This window comes from Vidua chalybeata, chromosome 8, assembly GCF_026979565.1.
Source record: "Vidua chalybeata isolate OUT-0048 chromosome 8, bVidCha1 merged haplotype, whole genome shotgun sequence".
Lineage (NCBI taxonomy): Eukaryota > Metazoa > Chordata > Aves > Passeriformes > Viduidae > Vidua > Vidua chalybeata.
Window position 1 is genome coordinate 16,114,958 of NC_071537.1, and position 21,509 is coordinate 16,136,466.

The window sequence follows — 21,509 nt, forward strand, 5'->3', positions numbered from 1 at the left end:
CTCTAACACACAGCTCGAAGCACCAGCCAAACAGAAATATTTTCAAACCAATTCCAATGCCAAAACTGGTTTATAGAGTTAGTTATGTTTGATACTCTGTAATCACAATGGTGAAATCTTTTAGACAACAAGAATTATTAAAAATATTTTTAAGCTGATGGAGTATCTTAGGCAATACTCTTCAGTTTGGGCAATGGAACACAAAATCAGTAACAGGTGAAGAGATAAACCTTCATATGATGAAGCCCCTGTTCCCGAAGATGAAAAATCTATATTATGAAAAGAGAAGTAGTTATATGACAGTGACATAGCATTAAAAAAAAACCCACACACACCACAAAGCAATCTCCTTTAAAAATAAAGTTGAAAACCTGAAACAAAACAAATTTCATATGGGCTAGCATTTTGCTTCTGGTTAATATATGAAAGTATTACTCTTCCTGTACAAATTCTAAAGGGGAAAAAAACAGCATATATCTGACAAAATATCTTGTTTTAGTGCTTATTTTTCAGCTTTGTACAATTCTCCTCCACACAAAATACAGATTTATTTTTAAAACTACTTTTAAAATCTTAAGGACATTTTAAAACCCCACTACATTTCAGGGCCCCTTAGACTATCTGCATTTACATTTACTGAGGACTATAGACTAGTGCAGTTTCCCAATCCTTTAGAAGCCAGAATAGGCTTCAGGCAGAGCACTAAAGAGAAGATAATTGAAATGGCTATTCCAATGCCAGTACCTCAGCAGAGAGAGAAACCAAACTGATCTCCCCAGTTGCTGAGTGCCTGGGTTTGAAGTGTAAATGCTCTGTGACTCAGCTGCAGTTCAAGATACACAGTCATAGGGGAGTACAAGTGATCTCTCCAGAGCTGAATTCTCCCCAGCAGCCCAACCCCTCTGTCTTGGCTTTCCCATTGCCTCTTCCTTTTGCTTCTGGCTGTGCACAGGACACATAAAAAGAATGTTTGCATGAAGTCTTACTTCAACAGCAGTCCTTCTAAGAGGACTACTTTATAAGCTTTTATGTGACTGAAAATACAATTCTATCCAATTCTTGCCTCCTTACTCAAGTCAGTATAGGATTGGAGCCACTAACTTTGTTTTTAAACACCTGATATAGCCACCAACCTAAGGACAAACTGGTCTGTCTCAGACAAGTACATATCATATAGATTTTATAAACACAACAGAAAAATATAGTAATTTAGATTCTTATTGTGACAATGGTGAAAATGATTTTGAGACAGTGTCCTTCAAACTATTGTAGACAGATAAATACATGTTAAGCCTGTTTAACCTTGAGCTTTACAATGCTGCTTGGATAACTAACATGCCAAGCATGTTCACTAAAAAGATAAAACTATTTTTCTGGCAAGTTAACACAGAATCCTAGTGTGGGAGCTGGCCCAACTGTATGAAAGATCTTGCTATAAAAAGAGCTGATTACAGATATAGATCACAAAGAAATTATCAATAATCACAAGATTATATTATAATATAAATGTAACTGGATTTTTTCTAATATGCTCCAAAATATTGGCAGAAAAAGTATTTCTTATAATATTTTAAATAAGAGTTTTACTAAAAAGCTATTTTCCAATGGGAACAGTATGTTAGACACCTCATATCTTGCCTAACTTGTTTGCTTGTAGTTAATCAGTTTTGGGTTTTAGCTGTAAGAAATTACATATCCAGCCATCTCTACTGATTGAAGCATATAAATCAATTGTCTGCAATCATAGCAGTGCAATCAAAATCAGAGTTACAAAATAGGAATACAGAGCACTTGTGCAATGAGATGCAGTGCCTGCTTCTACTCAGCTGCTGATCAGAGCAGAGATTGTCCCAAGTTCCCCAGCATCTGCAAGCAGCCCAGTGGTGTCCAGGAAATGCAGTTCTAGAGTTCCTTTAGGCTACCTACTCAGGAACATCCAACAGCTTTTAGGTTCTCTTCTCAGAAATATAACAGATACTCTTATAAGGTAGGAAAAGGAGGGAGTCTTTTTTACCAGTGTCCAAAGAAGAAATGATTCTGAAGCAGTGACTGCAGATTGTCTTGAAATTAAATATCTTATTAAGCATCTAAGTAAATTTGCATATAGTAGATTGTGATATCACATCATTTTCTGAATTTGGGAAAGTACTCATAAATTTACTTGGTTTATTAATATGTATATATATATATATATGTAACAGAAAACTAAATCTTGAATTACTGCTATTTCCACCACGATGTTTAAAAGTCCCATGGAATATTTTCTAGGAGCATTGTTTTGAAAATTATAAAAGGAAAAGACAATCCTGTTGCCAGGGAATTGAGAAACTATAGATAAATATATACTTAGAACATTGGTCTTTGCCATTCTGTGTAACACAAGAGAAGATAGTGTGTTACACACTGCTCAAGCAATTACCTTCAATCTCTCCTCCTGAAGAAGCAATTTTTGAGAGACTTAAATATGTTGTTCCAACTACATCATTTTTTGTAAGTCGATCCCTACAAAAAAGAAAAAAAGCAAGATTTTATTTAAATATAATGCTGGTCATCACGCACAGTGGCAAGCTACCAGTACACACATTTTCTATGATCTGAAATGCTTCAATATTAAGTTCCAAGAGTGGGCTGTAGACCATGAATAAGTCACCTGACTTTTACACTATCATTAATCAGTTACGGGACTCAGTTTTCACTGCACACAATTAAAAATAATCTCATGTTACACTAATCAGATCCCCTGTAAAGAAACCATAAACACTTAAACACTTGCTTTAGTACTCTCATGCACTGTAAAAATACCTGACATCTATAGAACCAGACTTTTCTCTGCTTATTATCATTTAGATTCTTATGTAATTTGATTAAAAGTCATAACTCACCAGTCAACAACTGAAAGTTTTATTTTCTCACACATCGAAGGAAACTAAAAAAAAAAGCAATGAAAGTAAAATAACATTTTTCACCTTTGTAATGTTAATGCCCTGAGTTCCAAAAAAAAAAGGCTGCTTACTATGGAAACAAGGGTAAAAAAACTGACCTTGATTTGAAGGTAAATAATTTGATTCCATTCTGGATTAGCATTTTTCTCAATTATATTTGTGCAAACCTGCCAAAAATGAAATCAAATATACAACAGAACATCAAAGATAAAACAGAAAAAAAATGTATTTACTAGCTCTGATTTAGGGCACATCATCATCTGATTGGAAAAATTAGGGATAGTAGTCAATGAATCCTGGATTAATGCTGCATTGAGCCATTGATGCTCAATGAGTCTTCCACTGATAACCACTGTTAGAGTAATCTGTATATGCAGCATTAATGACTTTTAGAGAAAAAGCAAATATTGAAACAGTGTTTAAATATGAGATTTGGGTTATCCTGTTGTTTTTTTTTTTCACTAACTACAACTAAATGAAATTATTAAAGCTTGTTATTTCCACAAGCCACAATTTAACCTGCTTTTATCATTGCAGAGAAATGAGATGAAGGAATTACTTGATTCCAGCTTTCTTTATGCAGATTTTAGGGTAGATGAAGAATGAATGGTAGGGGAGAGGCTGCATTATTTGCTGGTCATGTCTTCTAAAGATCTTCTACACTACTGGGTGTGGTAACCTGACTATATAGCACATTAAATGACTGACAAAATATTGACTAGTAATGAATGTAAGTTATGCAATTGTGCTCCAGATCAAGTTTGGCATTCTAAGGAACACATTATTATTTAAATGTACAAATGCATTTAATCTGTCCGGAAAGATCTGTATCACCAATTACTAAAAGCAATCAGGAACAACTGGTAGGCAAGCAATCTCGCATACGTCAGTTCTAGCCTTTAGTCATACATTCCTTTCATTAGTCATCAGTTTTACACCCTTTCTCCTGCACCTTGAAGTTTGTCATGTTACAAAGTTAACTTTCTTTTTTCATTTTTTTATTTCCATAGTTCCAGTAAACTTAAAAATTCATGTTGGTTTATGAAATCTGTTATCAGGACTACAATTAGAATACAAAGGTACAGATGTTTACTAAATTACCTTTTTCCCAGCAAAAGAAACTTCTACAAATGGATCTACCAGGTTTTTCTTGTCTGCTTCTCCTCCAAATATCTCCTTGACAGTTTGTGCAAAAGCATCATCCACTGGAGAGGTGTCAAAGATTAGATTAAGGTAGTTTATTATTATTATTATTATTATTATTATTATTATTATTATTACTACTACTACTACTACTACTACTACTACTACTACTACTACTACTATTACTATTCCTAAATAATAAATTACCCATTGCAATCTACCAAAATCAACTAGCTCACAGATCTAGGAGCAATTTTAAGAATATAGATTTTTCAAACATCATAAGAAGTGCTGATGAATTTAAAGGCATCACTGTATTTGAAAAACATTATACATGTATTTGAAGACATTGCTATTTGGCATAGATATAGGTGAGAAAATATGCTAGTAAGGGATAAAAAGTAATTTATATTCTGTTCTGAACAGCTAACACAAATAACTATTTCTAACAGTATTCAAACACCAATGGACAAGGAGGGAGAAGCTACTTACTTTGTGGAATGTCCTCAGCTCTGTAGATTTTGAGAAGGAAAGTGACCCATCGAAGTGCAATCCCAGCAGGTAATAAAAGATTGCTCTCCACATCATCACTTTCATTATCTCTCTCCCTCTTTTCAACCTGTTGGGGGATACAGTTGTAGACAAAAAAGACAAGGCAATGTACAGAATTAGAATTAAGGTGATTAGCTAAACTGTTGATTAGCTAAAGACTGGTGTCAGTTTCATGATGAAGAATGATGCATCAAATGATCATGTATCAAATTATAATGTATCAAATTATCAAGCCACAAAAATTTAATTCTAGCTAAACTATTTTATTTTCAGTTTTATCTCTAAAGTACTAAATTGCAGGAGCCCATTATAATCACACTGTTAAAATCATCATCATCAAACAATGATGATTTTGGCACATATACAATGCCAACTTCATGCAAATTTCATACTCGCCTCATGAGAAGGCATTGACTACAAGTAGAAAAGGCTTACAAGTCTGATATGCTTCCTCATTTCAAAATAAACACACCACAAATAACTAGATATATCCTTGTGATTTCAAGAATCATGAGGATAGCAGAGAGGAACAGTTAGTACAAAACCACATTATATTTAACTAAGGAGAATAGGATGCAAAAATATCAGACAGGAAGAAAAGCAAAACTACAGGCAATGGTCTGGTACAAAAAGCATTACAAGAAAAGATCACCTGTATTCACCTTGACAGAACAGCAGACAGTGAAGGATTGGATTGTTTAAACTTCCTGCTGCTTTCATCTGCATCAAATTACTTGTGCCTGACTTGTAATTATTGAGGGGTCTAATCTTCACCAGGAAAAATTTGGTGGTACTCTGGTTTCTCTATGGGCTTGTCTATGTTTTGTAGAAGTGGAGACATTCCTGACCTAGTCCTGGAACTGGTATCAGTGCTACTCTGCCTGCTTAGCTATGCTAAGGAGAGTTACATATTAGCTTGCATGCAAAACCAGGCTAACACATCTCTGCTTCCAGTATGTGAAGGAGCATCCACAAATGGTAGAGGTTGCTTAACTGAGCAGAATAACAAAACAAGCTTTGAGTTAGCCACTTAGTACAGGATGAAACCACTAGTAAATTCTGTTTTGCTTATAAATACTGCTCATAGAGCAAATTATACAGTATTAAAACAATGTTGGGGGGATACAAATAAGTATCCATGGGATGGAGAGGGCAAGAAAAACATTTAAATTAAACTTACTGGTGGCTCATCTCCAGTTCCCAGGACAAACATGCTGACTTTCATATAGCCTTTGGCTCCTGAATTTGTATCTTCAGGATCACTCAGCAAGAGCCATTTTCTCATGACTGCATGGCCTAAAATAAAACAAACATCACCACTGGCCCCAGTAATGTCCATTACAAAATGGCAGACATCATACAAGCAGTGAGCTATTTCAAAATATGCTTTATCCTAAATCACCCTAATTATTTAACAAAATAATCCTGTCCTAGACAGGTCTCAATAGTGCCATCCAAAACAAGAAATCTGGTGTTAAACTATTTTGGTATACTAATTCAGGAACATAGTTATCAAGTATTTTTGCATTGTTTTTCAAATTTTAGGTCTAAAAGGAGCTTGTTGTGAATTCACTGAAAAGATTATATATTGTTGGATTTTTTGAAGATAATACTTAAAGCCACAAACTTAAATAACTTAATGTATAGTTTCTTCTTTTACTTGAGAAATTTAAGGAAACATTTCAACTTGTAGTTTCAAGGAAAGAAGTTCTGAAGTAACCATTACTTACCAGGCTCATCATAAACATAGCCAATGTCAATCTGAAATAAAGATCAAAGGCATTACCTCCGAAGAAATATCAAAACAGAAAAATGGTTGAGCAACTCCCCCCATTTTTTCATGGGCAGTACTACATTGTTCTCTTGTCACAAACAGAAGGCAGTTTACATAGAACATTACTAGGAGGAAAAAGAGAAAATGCCTTACATTGAAAAATGAGGGATTTCAAAGGGATAGAGCAGCCAAGAAGAAAATGCAAGAAAATATGATTAGAACTAACAAATGTAGTTATTTTCTTCTTCTCTTGGATCTCCAACTTTTTAATTTACCAGAGACACAAAATGGGGCTGGCTTACTGCTTTTTGAATTCCCTAAGCTGATTCATTATTTTATGTTCAGATAGGCTTTTCAGAGTACTTTTGTTCCTTCTTCCTGCTCAACATTTCATCCTCCAGTTTCAGAAATGAAATTTGGTTTTTAAAAAATGAATAATTTCCTTTTATTTATTAAGAATTATGACCATTTCTTTCCCCACTGTGTCAAATCTGGACAAGATTGCTTCATTCACTGTATCAGATTTTAAACACGTTCAGGAATGTAAGTATGTTTGCTCATGGCAGTTGGGGCCAGTATTCCTTGCAGGTGAAGTCTTTCTAGACAGAATTACCCTTGTGGTTTCCTGTTGGAATGTGTGCCTGCAGGAACAGAAAGTAGCTGAGTGACGTGCTGTCACCTGCTTAGTGAATAATCAGTCTTCCACACAGCAATACACCACTGACTGAATCACTAGAAATCACAAAGAAAATAAGCAGTGAGAAGCAAAAAGCAATCAGCTTTGTGGCAGCAAGTGTTTCATTTAGAAAAGAGCATTCTTCCCTCTCTGCATATTTTTGTAAAAAGCTGGTCTAAAGACCTATTGAATTTATGCATTACCAAATAAGCAAGCAGAAAAGACAGCCAGTACTGATACTGGAAGTGTTGTAACAGTGGACCCCAATAGCCATTACAATTGCCATGGTAAATCTTGTCTGCTTCCCAGAGTTGACCATAACAAATCCAAATAAAGACCATCTCACTGATATCATCAGCCCCACAGAAACTACTTGAATTTTTCACCATTGTTTTTACTTAACTTCTGACCAAAGGAAGACCTCTCCACATATTTGAGAATGCGTTATGCCACCATACATACCACTATTCTGCCTATTAGCTACCTAATAAAATTATCTCTTCAAACCCTACCTCATACCAAATAATCACCTGACCACAAAAGAAAAAAAAGTTACCTGGATGCAAATTAGAGAACTTGCTATATAAACCACACAATTTTTTTAAACAATACTCTTCTACTCAAATACAAAAACCTGCTTACTAGTGCTTTGAGCAAATGGTCTCTAGCTTGAGAAGCAAGACATCATCATGACCCCATGAAAAAGAAGTAGAAATCTAAACATTTAAAACCAGTACTTAAAATTTTTCTCCCATTTTATTTAATTTAGTCCTGATATGGAGCTTTCTTCATACCCACCTTAAATTCACCCATTAGACAGTCTGCTCGAAGAGAGTGAGAATCATACACCTAAAAAGACAGAGGAGCATGAAACAGGAATGTTCCTAAACAACCTGGTGAAATGGCCAGAGGATGCTACAGGTATCCAGCAGCCTTGTGACTATGCACTGCTTTTTCTTACCCGAATGCTAATGGTTTCATCAAGCAGCTCTAAAGGAGTCATGTGGACATTGTAGAAAAAAATCTGTCAAGGTAAAAACAAACAAAAAACCTGTCTTAAAATGATAGACACATAATTACTTGAACATGAAATGCAAAAGCATTATTTTAAGAGGCATGTGAAGCATGCCTGATACAGCACTTTTGCCTCACCTCCTTGCTGGATATATTATGTGGTAACAGTGCAGAATGAAAAACTGAATTTAGTAAATTGACTCAGTACAACACAGACAGGACAGCCACAACCTCCACTTGAACAAACACTGGCAGCATAACTGTGCTGCAAACATCCAGCACTGCCCTTTGTTCCTTGCTCTGCACTTCATATTTTTCTCAGGGGAACAACTTCAGAAACAATAAAGTTCATTTGCCAAAATATTAAATCCTGTCCTAACCATCTCTGTTGTAGCTGTTAAAGAGGCCTTGTTTAGGGTTAGTGGTGAAAGTGATTCCTATTCCATTTTTAGACTACTATGGATATTGAGACTGCCAAGGAATTTTTTCAATATAAGGTGCAACCGGCTTTCTGCCCTCCCTATTTTTTCCATGGCTTCAGAAATCTTGGCTGCTACCTACAGCTTAGTTCAAGTTTCAAATTTTTATAAATTCCTTGGTCTTGCCTGTCTGCATTAAACATACTTGCCATGCAATTCCAAAATCTTCTGAATTTTTCACACATGCCCAGATAATGAGTTATCCTCAGCATTTTCTCTATTACACTTCAGTTTTGCAACATTAGTCTTTCAGACGTGGGATCATTCTAGTGTCCCTTAGGTGGCTTTGAATTCTCTCCTGTATTTCAGTGTGTTTGATGCACAGAGCCCCTCTCTGGACAGAGGAATCTAGTTGTGCTTTTACAAATCATGGGTAGCAAGGCAGTGACATTTCCAGATTCTGTGGCAGTCTATGGCATAGCACTGAGCACTTGTCTGCACACATCACAGATGTCTACAGTGATTTCTAATTAATTTTCTGTGATTTTTATAACCTGAACACAACTATTCAAAGTGATTCTGTCACATGGCCAACTGCACCAAAGAAAATATTCCGTGTGTCTCATATAAAGTTTGACTTCCTTCTAGTCAATTTTATCTGCTAAGACTGTCAGTGATGGAGATGTGTTTAGTGATGTGAATACATAAAGAAAGGGACTGGGAATGACATAATGCATGTTAGCCATAATTACCCATAAATATTAGTAAATTCTTATTAATTGCTCATAATGAAAGCTGTATTAGCTACTTCTCAACATTTGATAGCCTCAACACTTCAGCTGGAGTGTTCTTACACCACTTACTTCATCAAAAAATGGGTTATTTCCCCTTTTGATTCTTGTCCGGTGTGTCTGACCACAAACATGAACTTTGACAACTGGTTTTATGTTATTTCCAGACAACTGACGACCTTCAATAATTCTAACACGAATCTGAAAAAAAAAATCAAATATTTCTACAAATTAATTCTCTATATTATCTGTGATCCTGATCACAACAATTCCTTATTTTACTACCAAAAATGTTAGCCAACACCTGAAGTAACTGACAGATAGGAACTAGACTTTGCAAGCTTAATTATGACAGTAACTAATTTTACAAGACAAGTGAGAGTTAATTATTTCACTGGAGTTTTTTCACTTGCCTTTACCATTTATTTTTAGAGCTGCTAGAGTAGTTTGAAATTTGTACAACTATAAAGTAAATAAGATTCATCCCTATTTCAGTCAGAACTGTACAAAATCAGACAGCTCAGTAACAGGAACATTTGAGGAATAATTCTGAAATACTGGCTTTCAAATGAAGAGGCTAAGTATCTCTGTGGTGCATTAGATAAGCTGACATTAAATTATGCTCAGGCTGTGTAAAAGGAGGAGTGTTACGCTCAGCAGAAAAAGGGAACATGCAATATTTAATAAATCTAGTACCTGAAAATCTTGTGGTTTGTTAGAGAGGATTCGCCGTGTTTTCTTTCCTCTGGTGATGCGTTTAGCTAGCTGGGCTTCCTTTGTGCCACTTGGAACTGTTGGTGTGATACCACCAACTGGACCATCCAACCCATCCTCATAATCTCCATCTTCTTCTCCATCTCATACAGCAAAAAAACAGTGCAATTAATAAATAAATAGCAGAACTTGCTGTTGAAGTTACAGGAGTAAGAGTGTGATATCCAAGAGTTCCACTAAAATTCTATTATTAGCTCACATCAACAATGTTTTTGCCAACTACATTCTTCCAACTCCTTTTGAAAGCTAGTCATTTTAGCCTGCTTAAGAACAACTTATATCCTAATCAAACGTACTCAAGATCAGTCTCTCTTCTGGATGCAGAGTGTCTAATACAATTCCCATACACTTTTTTAATCAACCAATTCAAGCAAAGTTGAGCTGTAATCATTCTCCAACTAGTTCACAACTCACCACAAGGGATTCATTTTATTCCAGCTGAATAAACATTGCTGCTGAATGAATCTTGCTGTTTCCCATCAGCAAGACTAGACTACATCACAGATTTGGTTTTTAGTTCAAAACCTTGCATACACAAATACATTTAGGGTCTGCCATCCAAAATAAAACTGAATCCTTCTCCACAACATTTAAGTGTGGAATAAGTTTTTCAGTAAGGCTCTTTGACAGTTCTGAAATCAGCATACCTCTGTGGAAGACAGTTCTACAACCACATGACACTGTAATACTGAATCATACTCTGAGATTCCAGTATTGCAAAATAGGATCCATAAATATCTAGACCACAAAAGTGGTCACTTCCTTGTGTTTCCAGCTTTCCTTAACTGGACGGTGACTATGGTAAAATTTAGAAGGAGAATGAGCTGTGTCTCTGGTGGTTGGCATTAACAGAAAGTATTCCAACTTCATAAATTACAGGCCAATGATCACTTTGTTATACAAAGTCTGTCATGGTCCTTGTAAGAGATGTTTAAAACCAGAGAGACTGACATACTATGTATTTTATAGGCAGAAAACGCCACCCACATCTCTAACATCTCTCAAAATGCATTGCCTGAATGGATCCATGCAGCTAACTGATTACATACCCTAGCAGTTAATTTTTAATTCCTGAAATTGAGCTGTAGCTGTCTCTGGGAAAGGGATTTCATTTCATGGGAAATAGGTATTTACCATAACTAACTAAAGTGTGTTTGCTAATTCACACTGAAATAATTTTCATGCAGTTTCTGGGTGCTAGCTAAAAAACTGCCATTTAAAAATTTTATCTGTATGTTATAATTGAAAAAAAAATCTCATAAAAGTGAATTTGCATTTTTAGCCTTCAAGTGCACATTTCTATAAAATTACTTTGAAATGCAGTAGTTTAACACACAGCTTTTGTGTTTATATTACTTATCCTTTCACTCTCCAAGAACACCTGTGAGAGAAGTCAGTGTAATCCAAATTTCCCTCCAGAAGACTCCTGATTTCAATTTTTTCCTTCTTATGTTACTATCTATCACCAAATAATGGTCAAACTGATTTACTTCTCCTCAAACACAAAACATTTATTAAACTTCCTTCTTTCTTCACAAACACAGCCTTGATATTAGGCTTATTATTTTCCAATCAACTGCAAAAGCTTGTTATTTCACAGTTCTTTTAAAAGTCTGGAAAACCAGATCTCAAAAATACTCTAGCGAAAGCCTGCTTAATATGATATACAGAGAGACTAAAGAATATTCCCTACTGATCATAGTATTTCATTGCCATTCAAATATCAAGCTAATATAAAACAGTGTCTTCCAAAACTTAATTGTTCTACAAGGGAAAAGAGGTTTAATTCATCAAGAAAATTTTTTCACCAACCTCCCTGACATTGCAAGTAATAGATGGAATGTCTCTGCTTTTTTTGCTTAACCCTAGAATTGCAGCAGATAATTGCTGCTTCCTTGAGCATTCAAAAATCTTTCTTTTCTAAACAAAAGTAATTTTGAAACGTTTTTAAACAAACAGAGAAAATTATGCTAAAATCCATTTTATGTCAGGAAATGCCAATTTTTTTCTTAGCTTCTGAATCATCCTTAATTCCTTTGAAATAACTATCTGGCAGTCTTGACATGCTTGCTTCTGGTGAACAGTGCTGCTGAATCACCCTCTTGCCTTACCTTAAACAGCTCCTAGAGCTTTTAACAAAAACGTTCTGAGAAAAGGATGAAATACCTTCCTGTGCACTGGTCCCTCCTGGGTCAGTTGGATTTGCAGGTCCAGCTGGTGGCTCATATCCTACTACCAAATCAATTGTTGCCTATAAAGAAAACGTTTTTTATGTAGCCTACAGTATTCACTCACAACAGTTGATTTAAAGCAGTAAGTTGTTCTAACACTGTGCATGAACAGTTAACTATTCATGAGCACAGCAGTTTTGTAATGTTTCAGCTACTAGTAAATTAATAAACTATTATTAAGCTATATATATATATACAAACAATACAGATTGCACAATTTTCAGCTAATGGACGAGGTTCTAAAATAATATCTAAGAAATGGAGTAGCTGTGTTTATATTTAGAAAAATCTGTCACAATACAAGCATGTAAGATGTTCTACAGATGTTTGTTTTAGTTCCACAATATTCATGGCTGACAAGGTGACATCCTAAATTTGCAGACAGAAAACAAAGGCAATACAGAAACAACACTATCTCATCAACAACTTAACAAGTCTGAACTGTAAGTAAAATTTCCTATCTGGCTTCTCTAATTGCTTGTTCATATCTCCATCCTGGAAGAAAAACAATACGTCATTTTCCATTCTAATTATAGAATTGTCTTTTTTGTGCTTGACTGTGCTTTTGGATTATTGAACAAACCATTATTATTACTAGTTGCCAGAGTAACATGAGGAGTCAGCAAAAAAAGCCCAACCCTGTGACCAACTAATCATGATATTAAACTGCAGCTGCTGAGAGACTGAAATTACACTTAGAGTCTCTCATGACTGAGTGTACTAGAATGCAGCATGAAGTGCCTTAAAAGCTACACTGCACAAACACAGTAAGGTCCCAGTTCCAAAACCTACTTAATTAATAACTAAGTTAATAACCATTTAAATCTAAACATGTGCTAAATCAAGTTAAGCAAGTTCTTGTGTAACTTTCTGAAGGGAGCTGGCAGTGAACATGTACATGATCATGTGCTTTCCAGAGTCAGGAAATGACACAGGTAGCTGGTACAAAGCATATGGCAAAAAGGTGCATGTGAGAACTCCATCTGGTACTTGGAAAATGCACTTTTTCAACATCAGGCTGATTTCCATGCATACTCTGTGGTCCATAATATTTATTACACAAATATACAAATACATAATATATACAGAGAAAACAAAATTGTATAGACTTTATTATCTCTGGTTATAAATTTCCTCTGTCTGGAGCTTTTGCTAGACATTTCCAAGAATTAAACTGATATTGCTGTAGCATTTTGATCAAGAATACAGTAAAAGAAGAAAATGTAAGTCACTCACTCCAGTTTCTTGTCCCCTGTCATTCAGTAGAGGTATGAGTTTGAAGGGAAAAGATCTGCTTTGGTTACCTACAAGATCTTTAAGTGCTACGGATGCACTGCCAATTAATCTGAAATTAAATAAAAATCATTATTAGAATGCAGATATACATCTAACAGAGGTTCCCATTTTTCTTTTGCTACCATCTGTTAGTCAACCAAGTAACTCCAGCCATGACTTGAAAACTCAAAGTACAACAAAAGACCATTGCAAACACCATGTAATGATTGCATACTGCTAATTTTTGATTTCTGTTTCATTACACTCAAATGTGTTGGTGTTGTTTATGGCAGCCACAGCTTTAACTTAAAAGTGGTTAAAAAATGAAATTATTTTTCATGTATTTTTGAAAATAATCCGGTGTGTATAACTTTCAATAGCAATGTCACTTATTTCCACCACTGAATTCTCATTGGTAAACTAAAGAATATAAAAATTTCTTTCCCTACAGATTTGCAAACTCTCAGGTGAGAAGTGGTGAACTAGGTACAACAGCTGTTGTACTACACAGAAAGAGACACAAAACCAGACAAATCCACATCTTTGTAATGAAAACAGTGATACAGAACATATGCAATCAATGTGCTTACTAGAGAATCAAAAAATTATTCTTCTTGCTCATATTCTGCATTTTGGAACAGGTTCATCTTCTCCCTTCTAAATTCTCAGAATGTTTCTTATGGTTCTAGAGCAGTCTACCAAAGGAAGGTTTCAGAGGGATCAGACATGTGATAGACTGTTCTGAGCTACTTCTGCCCGCTTTGGGACTGCATCTGTCAGTCCCACCCTCTCCCAGACAGATGAAAATTGCATGTACTTTTAGCCCAAGACATTACTTTTAGGCAAAATTTCTTAGTGTGGTACTGGTCTCATGATACCTGGCACTGTATTTCATTCCCATGGTATGTAGCAGCAGTTTACTCCCATACTGAAGTGGATTACTGGAATAACTGTGATTTTTTTCAATGAAAAAAACCAAGATGATTTTAGCCTGTAAGAATTTCAAAGATCATGTATCACAAATAAAATACCAGCTCTGCTGCCAAAGCGGAAAAAAGACCTGTACACAAAGAATCTGAGGTCCCCTGAAGTTACAGAGCTTATTCATGGAGCAGCTAAGGATGCAAGGGTATCTTTTCACATGGAGCAAGAGCACTATTATAGCTACTCTTGCATACTGTGTTACGAGAACATAAATTAATTTTTTGCAAAGTACATTAGGATACCTAAGTATAAAACATCAATTTCCTCCAAATACACCTTCCAGGTATTACACATCACAACTTCTGTTCAGTTGCAGAAACTTATATGTTTTGAGATGCCATAGAAGGGAAAAAAAGAGAAAGAAAATACTTTCCTATGCACATTTATATAGACTTGACCTTCTGATTTGATATAAGCTTACTGGAGCTTATGAAGTGACTTCAAAACAATTCAGAAGCCACCCAAAGTAATCTCAAATCAGCAGGATGAATGTTTGAGTAACCACACCCTCCTATCTGGTGACATTAACTTAAGAATTGCCATCCACCTGTAGTGCTTTTCAAATTTTCCACTGTACATTTCCATTTCTACATCCTCATCTGCCCTGTACAAATGATAACTGCACACATTTGAATGCACAGTAGACATTTTTAAAACAGTGATCACCTTCAGCAGACTGAAGAGGGAATCAGTTACACAGACTTCTTGCTTTCAACCAGCTGCCTCTAAACACTGCCTCTCTATCTACATGCCTTTATTTCCCCCCCTTTAGCAGGTTGGGCAACAACAGTCTCCAGTCTTTTTCCACTCTAACAAGACTGAGAAATTTAATATTCAATCTGTAAACTCTCTTAGTCCACCTCTAGACTTTAGCCAAATTTTAAGCTTTGGACACTATTCTACCTTTCCAAAAGTTGTCCTGCTCCCTGAATTTGGGATGTTTCACCCCTCCCTTATCAGAAGCACAGGACTGATGAGGTTGGAAGGAATCACTCATGATCATCTAGTCCAGTGCCTCTGCTCAAGGTTAGTCATATAGAACAGGTTACCCATGACTATGTCCAGTCTGGTTTTGATCATACAGCTACTCAACAACTGAAGTAATACATTCCAAAGTAACAAGGAATGCCTCAAAGTCATCCTTAGGTCTCATCTTTGTCACTTTTGTACAAGTCTTAGAGAAAGACTTTTTTCTGACATGCTTCTCTCAGGTCTCTAATCTTTGGGCTAAGTCAGCTACATCAGATCTCAGGAGCTGTTGGGAGATTATGTCCATCATCAGTTCATTGATGTTCAGTGCTGTGCTGCAAGGTCTGCTCCTATACTTCCCTCTGACACGTAACTAGACCCCACTTTTCTGCATGGCTACTGTGAAATTGCTGGGTTCCTCTGAACTCTGAAGACTTTTTACCTTCAGGCAGGATTGTATGTGACCTCCATCTGAAGCCATGACTTACAAGATGACAAGGAATCCTTTCCTTCCAGCACAGCTGTAAAGACTTTGTACCACCTGTACATTGTCAAAGGACACTGTTCTTTGCTGGACCTATTCCAGCTTTCTCCCTCTTGCCTGAGCAGATCAACATGTGCCCATTTAATTCCAGGTCACAGTAATCTCTTGACACCACCAAGTGTGACAGCTTCTGCTACTAGAATAGCTTAATGCATCCTCTGACCTTTCGTTCATCAGCTGTTTTAGTAGAAGACCAAAGCAAATTAGTATTGTTTCTTAAATGTTTAAGTACCTTTTGGCTATTCCTAAGACTTCCACAGGTATAATGCCCAATCAGTCTGGTCTCAAACTTTTCCAGCTTTGCAGGAGTAAAGCAAAAACTCTGTTCTGCAAGCAGTTTAAACATTCTGGTCTACCACTGGAGACGACACCAAAAATAAATGCAAAATCCCTAATCAGAAGCTGATTTTGAACCTTACCAGGCCTACAACAGATTCCCCACGCTGATGAAAAGAAAACATCTAGTTTATAAGCATGAAATCAATGAACTACTGATGACCAACCACTAAACACTGAGTTGCATTTGTGCCAAAGCTAATTAATCCGTTAGTGCTGTGGTTAGCACTTCCTGTTAGCTGCCTAAATAACCAAGTGAAGTGAAACTTCACACCCATGTCTGGATCAGGAAGTGCTAACTCACAGTTCCAACCATTTTATTATCCCTCTTGGTTTGAAGGTAGCCATGTATAGTAAATTCTTTAGCCTATCATGTCCTCCAGCTGCTTACACGCTACTTCTACTAGAAGCCCCAAGGCTTAAATTACTGAAGAGTCAAGCATTTAAATTATTTTCATCTATTTTTAAGGGTATATTTTGGCAGAGGTTTATATTTATTATTCTTATCAGCAACTTGATTCTACACTGCAGTTACAATTACTAAACTCAACCTTTCTTTCTCAGTGTCTGTATTTCATTATAGAGTATGCTACAAGACCCAACACCCACCTTCTGTTATTCCTGCTATGGTTAAATATTTTTATTGAGAAAAACCTCTATTTTATCTTTACTTATTTGATAATACTTTTTGCAAGAACAAACTTTAAAAAAGAAACAAAACATGGACACTGTTTTGAACAAGGAAGAAAAGCCCAAAACTGAGTCTTAAGCTGTCTAGATCTTCCATACAATGGATGCAAGACAATCCTGCAACTATGTACAGTCACACTGATGTGGAAAAGAATCCACACAAAAGGGTACAGCTGTAGGAGGATTTAAACAATCCGGAAATTATTTAACGACGAGAAATCCTTAGTAATGATTAAATAACTTGCTGCACTGCTCATTTGTAGCTGCATTTTTCTGTTAGAGCAAAGGGTGTGCCCAATCTGTTTTTCCTGTCTCACTAGGTTACTAACTACACAAAGGACATGGGGAAACACATAATCGCAGCTCATTCTCTTAACTTTCACAGGGAAAACTGACATAATTGTGAGGTTTTTGGGACTTTTTAACTGCAGAAAGATTTGTGTTCTGAGAATTTGAAATCTTTCTACTAACAGTATTAGATGTAATAGATAACAGATGTGTTCTCTTTTCAAACATCTTTACGCCAGAAAATCCAACTAAGCATGAATCATATGAGTCCTCCGCTTTATTCCTATGATGTTCTGTCTGTATACAGTGGTTTGCTTTATTTATCTTTTCCAATGATTGTGACTTTTCTCCATGAAGAGCACTCATTAACCTATCTGCAAAAGTTTAGTGATCCTGTAAATGAAGCAGTAAATTTCCTCTCTTGGAAAACAAAGAAATGGAAAAATATCCAAGTGCTCTTTCAGGCTTAATTTACAGAAACATGCCAAAGCAATGAGTTCAGTCCCTTGGCACAGTGCAAGAGCAGAATAACATCCACTGTACTCCTCCTCCAGCATGTTTAAAAACAGACTGGATGAACAGTTTTTAGGAACAGGAACAAATAATGTCTTATATAGCAATCTTCTGCTCTGTTGGTTCTGTAGTCACCTCTTGGGCATAGCGACAGACCAGGTGTCTGCAACTAGTCAGGACTAAGAGTGCACGGACCAGCAGAGTGTGTGCTGGCCAGGAGCTCTGTGAGTGAGCAGCCAGAGAGGGAGGCTGGCCTGAAAAGCACAGGGCTCTGCTTCTGGCCTACAGACAGACAGTAGCAGAACATCTGAGCAAAAGTTGTCACTACCTTGAATGTAACAACAGCAACCCCCACTGCTTATTTTCCCCCAGAAGAAAGAAAACAGAGCCAAAGACATGGTGCAGCTTCTTCTCATTCCTCATTCTTAGGCAACAGAGGCCCCTAGACGTGCTCTTTATACTCAAAAACTAAATCCAAATTAAATCTAGATTTTAAAATAAAATATATAAAACCATGCATCTCTAAAGGGAAGACTGTTGATTTCAACTCAAATCCCACTTAGCTTAGACACCTAATACACCTCCCAAGTTAATGGGTCTACTTGTGAATGTCAGAAGCAAACACTGGGTTTCTTAAACTGTCATTAGAATAGCTCTCTGTAGTAAGGACCTTAGATAGGCATTGTGCTCCACCTTTCCAATCCTGAACTAGCATGCAGACAAACCATGGGAGTGTTATTTGCACACTCTTCCACTGAGCACTGTTTTGAAATGCTGCAGCACTTCAGACATGTATCTAGCTATAGACTTTTTCTTACATATTAGAAGAGATACCATGAAAAAGTAGCAAATCTATGATATGGTAATCCTAAATCTCTCCCAACTCAGGAAATAGAATCAGTAACTGTACAGAAATACAGGTTATGCATACATGCAATTGGTAGGTGAGAAATTTATTCCACATTCCCTCCTTTCACCTAAGTGTGAATGTTCATAAATATCAAATCTCTTGTTGTTACAGTGCTTTGTGTCCTTAAAAGAACTACAAGATGCTATTTCCTATTACCATGTTAAAATCAGAATGCCTGCTCATGTGTTTCTCACTTCTCACCCCCTTCTCCTGTTTCCCTGCCAATATCCCTTCCAAACACATCACACATTGCAAATATGAGGATGTTACTGAGGATCTATTTTCAAAGAGCATCACTTTGAAGGTGTTACTCTGCCTTTGGTATGAACAACTTTCTGTGCATAAACCTAAGCAAAACAAACAGGCATTTGCACAAGCTGGGGGTTAAGTGTTATAAATATGAGTCTAGATGATATTTAAAAATACCATTTGAAGAAAACCAACCACATGACTACTTAACTTTGAACCCATATACAGAATGAAACATTTTAGGTGCTTCAGATAATCACTTTCCTTTATTTTCTGATGCATTATAAAGTCCATTACAAAATTCTGACTACTGATAAGCTTTCCTATCTCAAGTTTTGAGATCTCCCTAAAGCCAGAGGCATGCAATATATTCCTGCCTAACTGACCTGCAGGAATCTCAAGAATGAGAGACCTGAGGGCACTGTCTTGACTCACAGCGATTTTATGACAGAGCTGTTAGAGTATTGTGAAAACCAGAATCCATATGTTGGGAGGAGGCAGAGAGTAGTAAAGAAAAGCTAACAATGGAATTGGGCTACTATGGGTAAACATGAATGTTTGCCTAAGACACATGAAATCCACCATGAAATAAAAAGAAAAGATGACACGATCATACTTCCTTTCAGAATAGCAACACTACTTGGCAGAAGTAGCTGAAAAGTAATTGACAGCAAAGGACAGAAAAGAGAGAGCACAGCAAACATCAGCTATCAGTTCCATTTTCCCCCTGTACTTCTGTATTGAAAGTTGTGTTTAATACTGGGGTGGGAGTGGGTAGGGAGAGGGAAAGAAGGAACATACTTGTTTTGTCCAATTGTTTCAAAATCCTTCACAATAATTGTTAGGGAAGATGAATTATCCAGAGCGATTCCTTTCAAGTCAAATTCAACAATCTGAAAAAAAAAAAAAAATAAACCAAACCCAAATTATAATGACAAGTTATGTAAAAATTAACAGCAGAGTAGCAGATACAACAAAATTATTCAGAAATAAATTTTGCATGTAGTGAGAGACCAAATCCAGCTTACATTTGCACAAGCAAAGTAAAAAATGCTCATAACATGTATTTGATTTGCTAATTACTAGCAACAATAGCATGATTAAATTGTTTAATAGTGAACCATCATTTCTTTTACATTTCCACTTCCTCACACTAGCATACATATTGTCATGTCATGCATAATATCTGATATTAATCCACTCCAATATTGGCTGAACTCAGTTGCTATTGAATTTAAACAAATAGTTGTGTGTTCCCTTTCTTTATAATTCTAATTACAAAATATAAGAAAAATCTTTAACTTTCATTTATCATCGTGAATAAACACTGCCAAGAAAACATTTTCCCCAAGAAAAATATTCCAGAAGATGCAACATAAGACTAGGCCTACAAATAAACCATGAGGACTTTCAATACATAATTTCTTTTAATTCTGTATGGTTTTTCCTAATTCATAATAAATTATACCATTAGGTTCCCATGGCTGAGTATCATTTTGATCAAAAGAAAGTGGGAACAAAAGCAGACCACAAACTCATCAGTTATCCATCTAGTTTTACATTAACACATTGCTAATAAATTGTAATATATGGTGCAAGAAGAATCCATTCACCTGCATTTACTAACACCTTGAAAGAACACATAGCACTAGATCCCCTTTCCAACAACATGCTCAGCTGTTGAAACTGACTTAATGGTTTTACAAGCATTGTCTTAAAATGACCAAGGATTTATTTTTTAAAAATTACCTCATTCCAAACAGGATTGAGTTCATTTTCAATCTTCTTTGTTTTCTTTTTTTCATCTGCAAATACAAACAAAGCGTGATTATTTGTTTCTGCTAAAGCACTACAAAAATATAGTATCTTTTCCTTTCACTTTTCTAAAGAAGGCTTAAACTTTAAACCAAATATTCCAATTCTTTTTACCTCTTCCAAAAGTTGTAGGTTTTACAATCAAGAAGTCCCCTGGGCAATTTTAGTAGTTGAGGCTTTTTATTGTTTTGTTTAAGCATAGCTAGTTGTATTTCCAAAAAGCAAAATAAATATTTAGGTTTCACAACCTTTTATGACCCTTAGCTTCACCTTCAATAATGATGAAAAAATACAGAATAAAAGACTTGGAGATCTCAAACCAAACAGTAACCTCTAAGTGATAGTAGTAAAGCACTACTTTTGAAAGTAGTAGAGAAAATGTGTTACATATTTATCATATTTGAGTTACAAAATATTTTTGAATGTTTAGCTCTGGAATAAAATCACATTGAAAAAAACCCTTATGAGATACGCTTACAGTGTCAGCACTGTCTGGTTTAAATGAGCAAATATTAGAAGAAATGCACATGCATGTAAGAGGAAATGCAATCCTTCCTGAAAAAATGGTTTCCAGAGGTTATGTAGATATGACTTCACTGAACTTACTGTAGCCTAAAAAT

The 21,509-nt window shown here is 35.9% G+C and overlaps 1 protein-coding gene across 2 annotated transcripts in view; it reads right to left on the bottom strand.

Annotated features, from left to right (window-relative positions):
* Nucleotides 1-21,509, bottom strand: part of MYOF (myoferlin) — a 62,455-nt gene that overhangs the window by 35,599 nt on the left and 5,347 nt on the right. Inside the window, exons 2-17 of one of the 2 annotated variants that reach the window (XM_053948967.1) lie at nucleotides 20,824-20,879; nucleotides 19,876-19,967; nucleotides 13,553-13,661; nucleotides 12,252-12,336; nucleotides 10,008-10,168; nucleotides 9,384-9,512; nucleotides 8,049-8,111; nucleotides 7,886-7,936; nucleotides 6,368-6,398; nucleotides 5,818-5,933; nucleotides 4,578-4,704; nucleotides 4,044-4,147; nucleotides 3,041-3,109; nucleotides 2,883-2,926; nucleotides 2,420-2,502; nucleotides 231-269 (exon numbers count right to left, since the gene is read on the bottom strand). In XM_053948967.1, the coding sequence (XP_053804942.1) occupies nucleotides 231-269; nucleotides 2,420-2,502; nucleotides 2,883-2,926; nucleotides 3,041-3,109; nucleotides 4,044-4,147; nucleotides 4,578-4,704; nucleotides 5,818-5,933; nucleotides 6,368-6,398; nucleotides 7,886-7,936; nucleotides 8,049-8,111; nucleotides 9,384-9,512; nucleotides 10,008-10,168; nucleotides 12,252-12,336; nucleotides 13,553-13,661; nucleotides 19,876-19,967; nucleotides 20,824-20,879 (1,359 nt within the window). The remainder of the gene's footprint in view (nucleotides 1-230; nucleotides 270-2,419; nucleotides 2,503-2,882; nucleotides 2,927-3,040; nucleotides 3,110-4,043; nucleotides 4,148-4,577; nucleotides 4,705-5,817; nucleotides 5,934-6,367; nucleotides 6,399-7,885; nucleotides 7,937-8,048; nucleotides 8,112-9,383; nucleotides 9,513-10,007; nucleotides 10,169-12,251; nucleotides 12,337-13,552; nucleotides 13,662-19,875; nucleotides 19,968-20,823; nucleotides 20,880-21,509) is intronic. The other variant, XM_053948968.1, reaches the window with a different exon arrangement.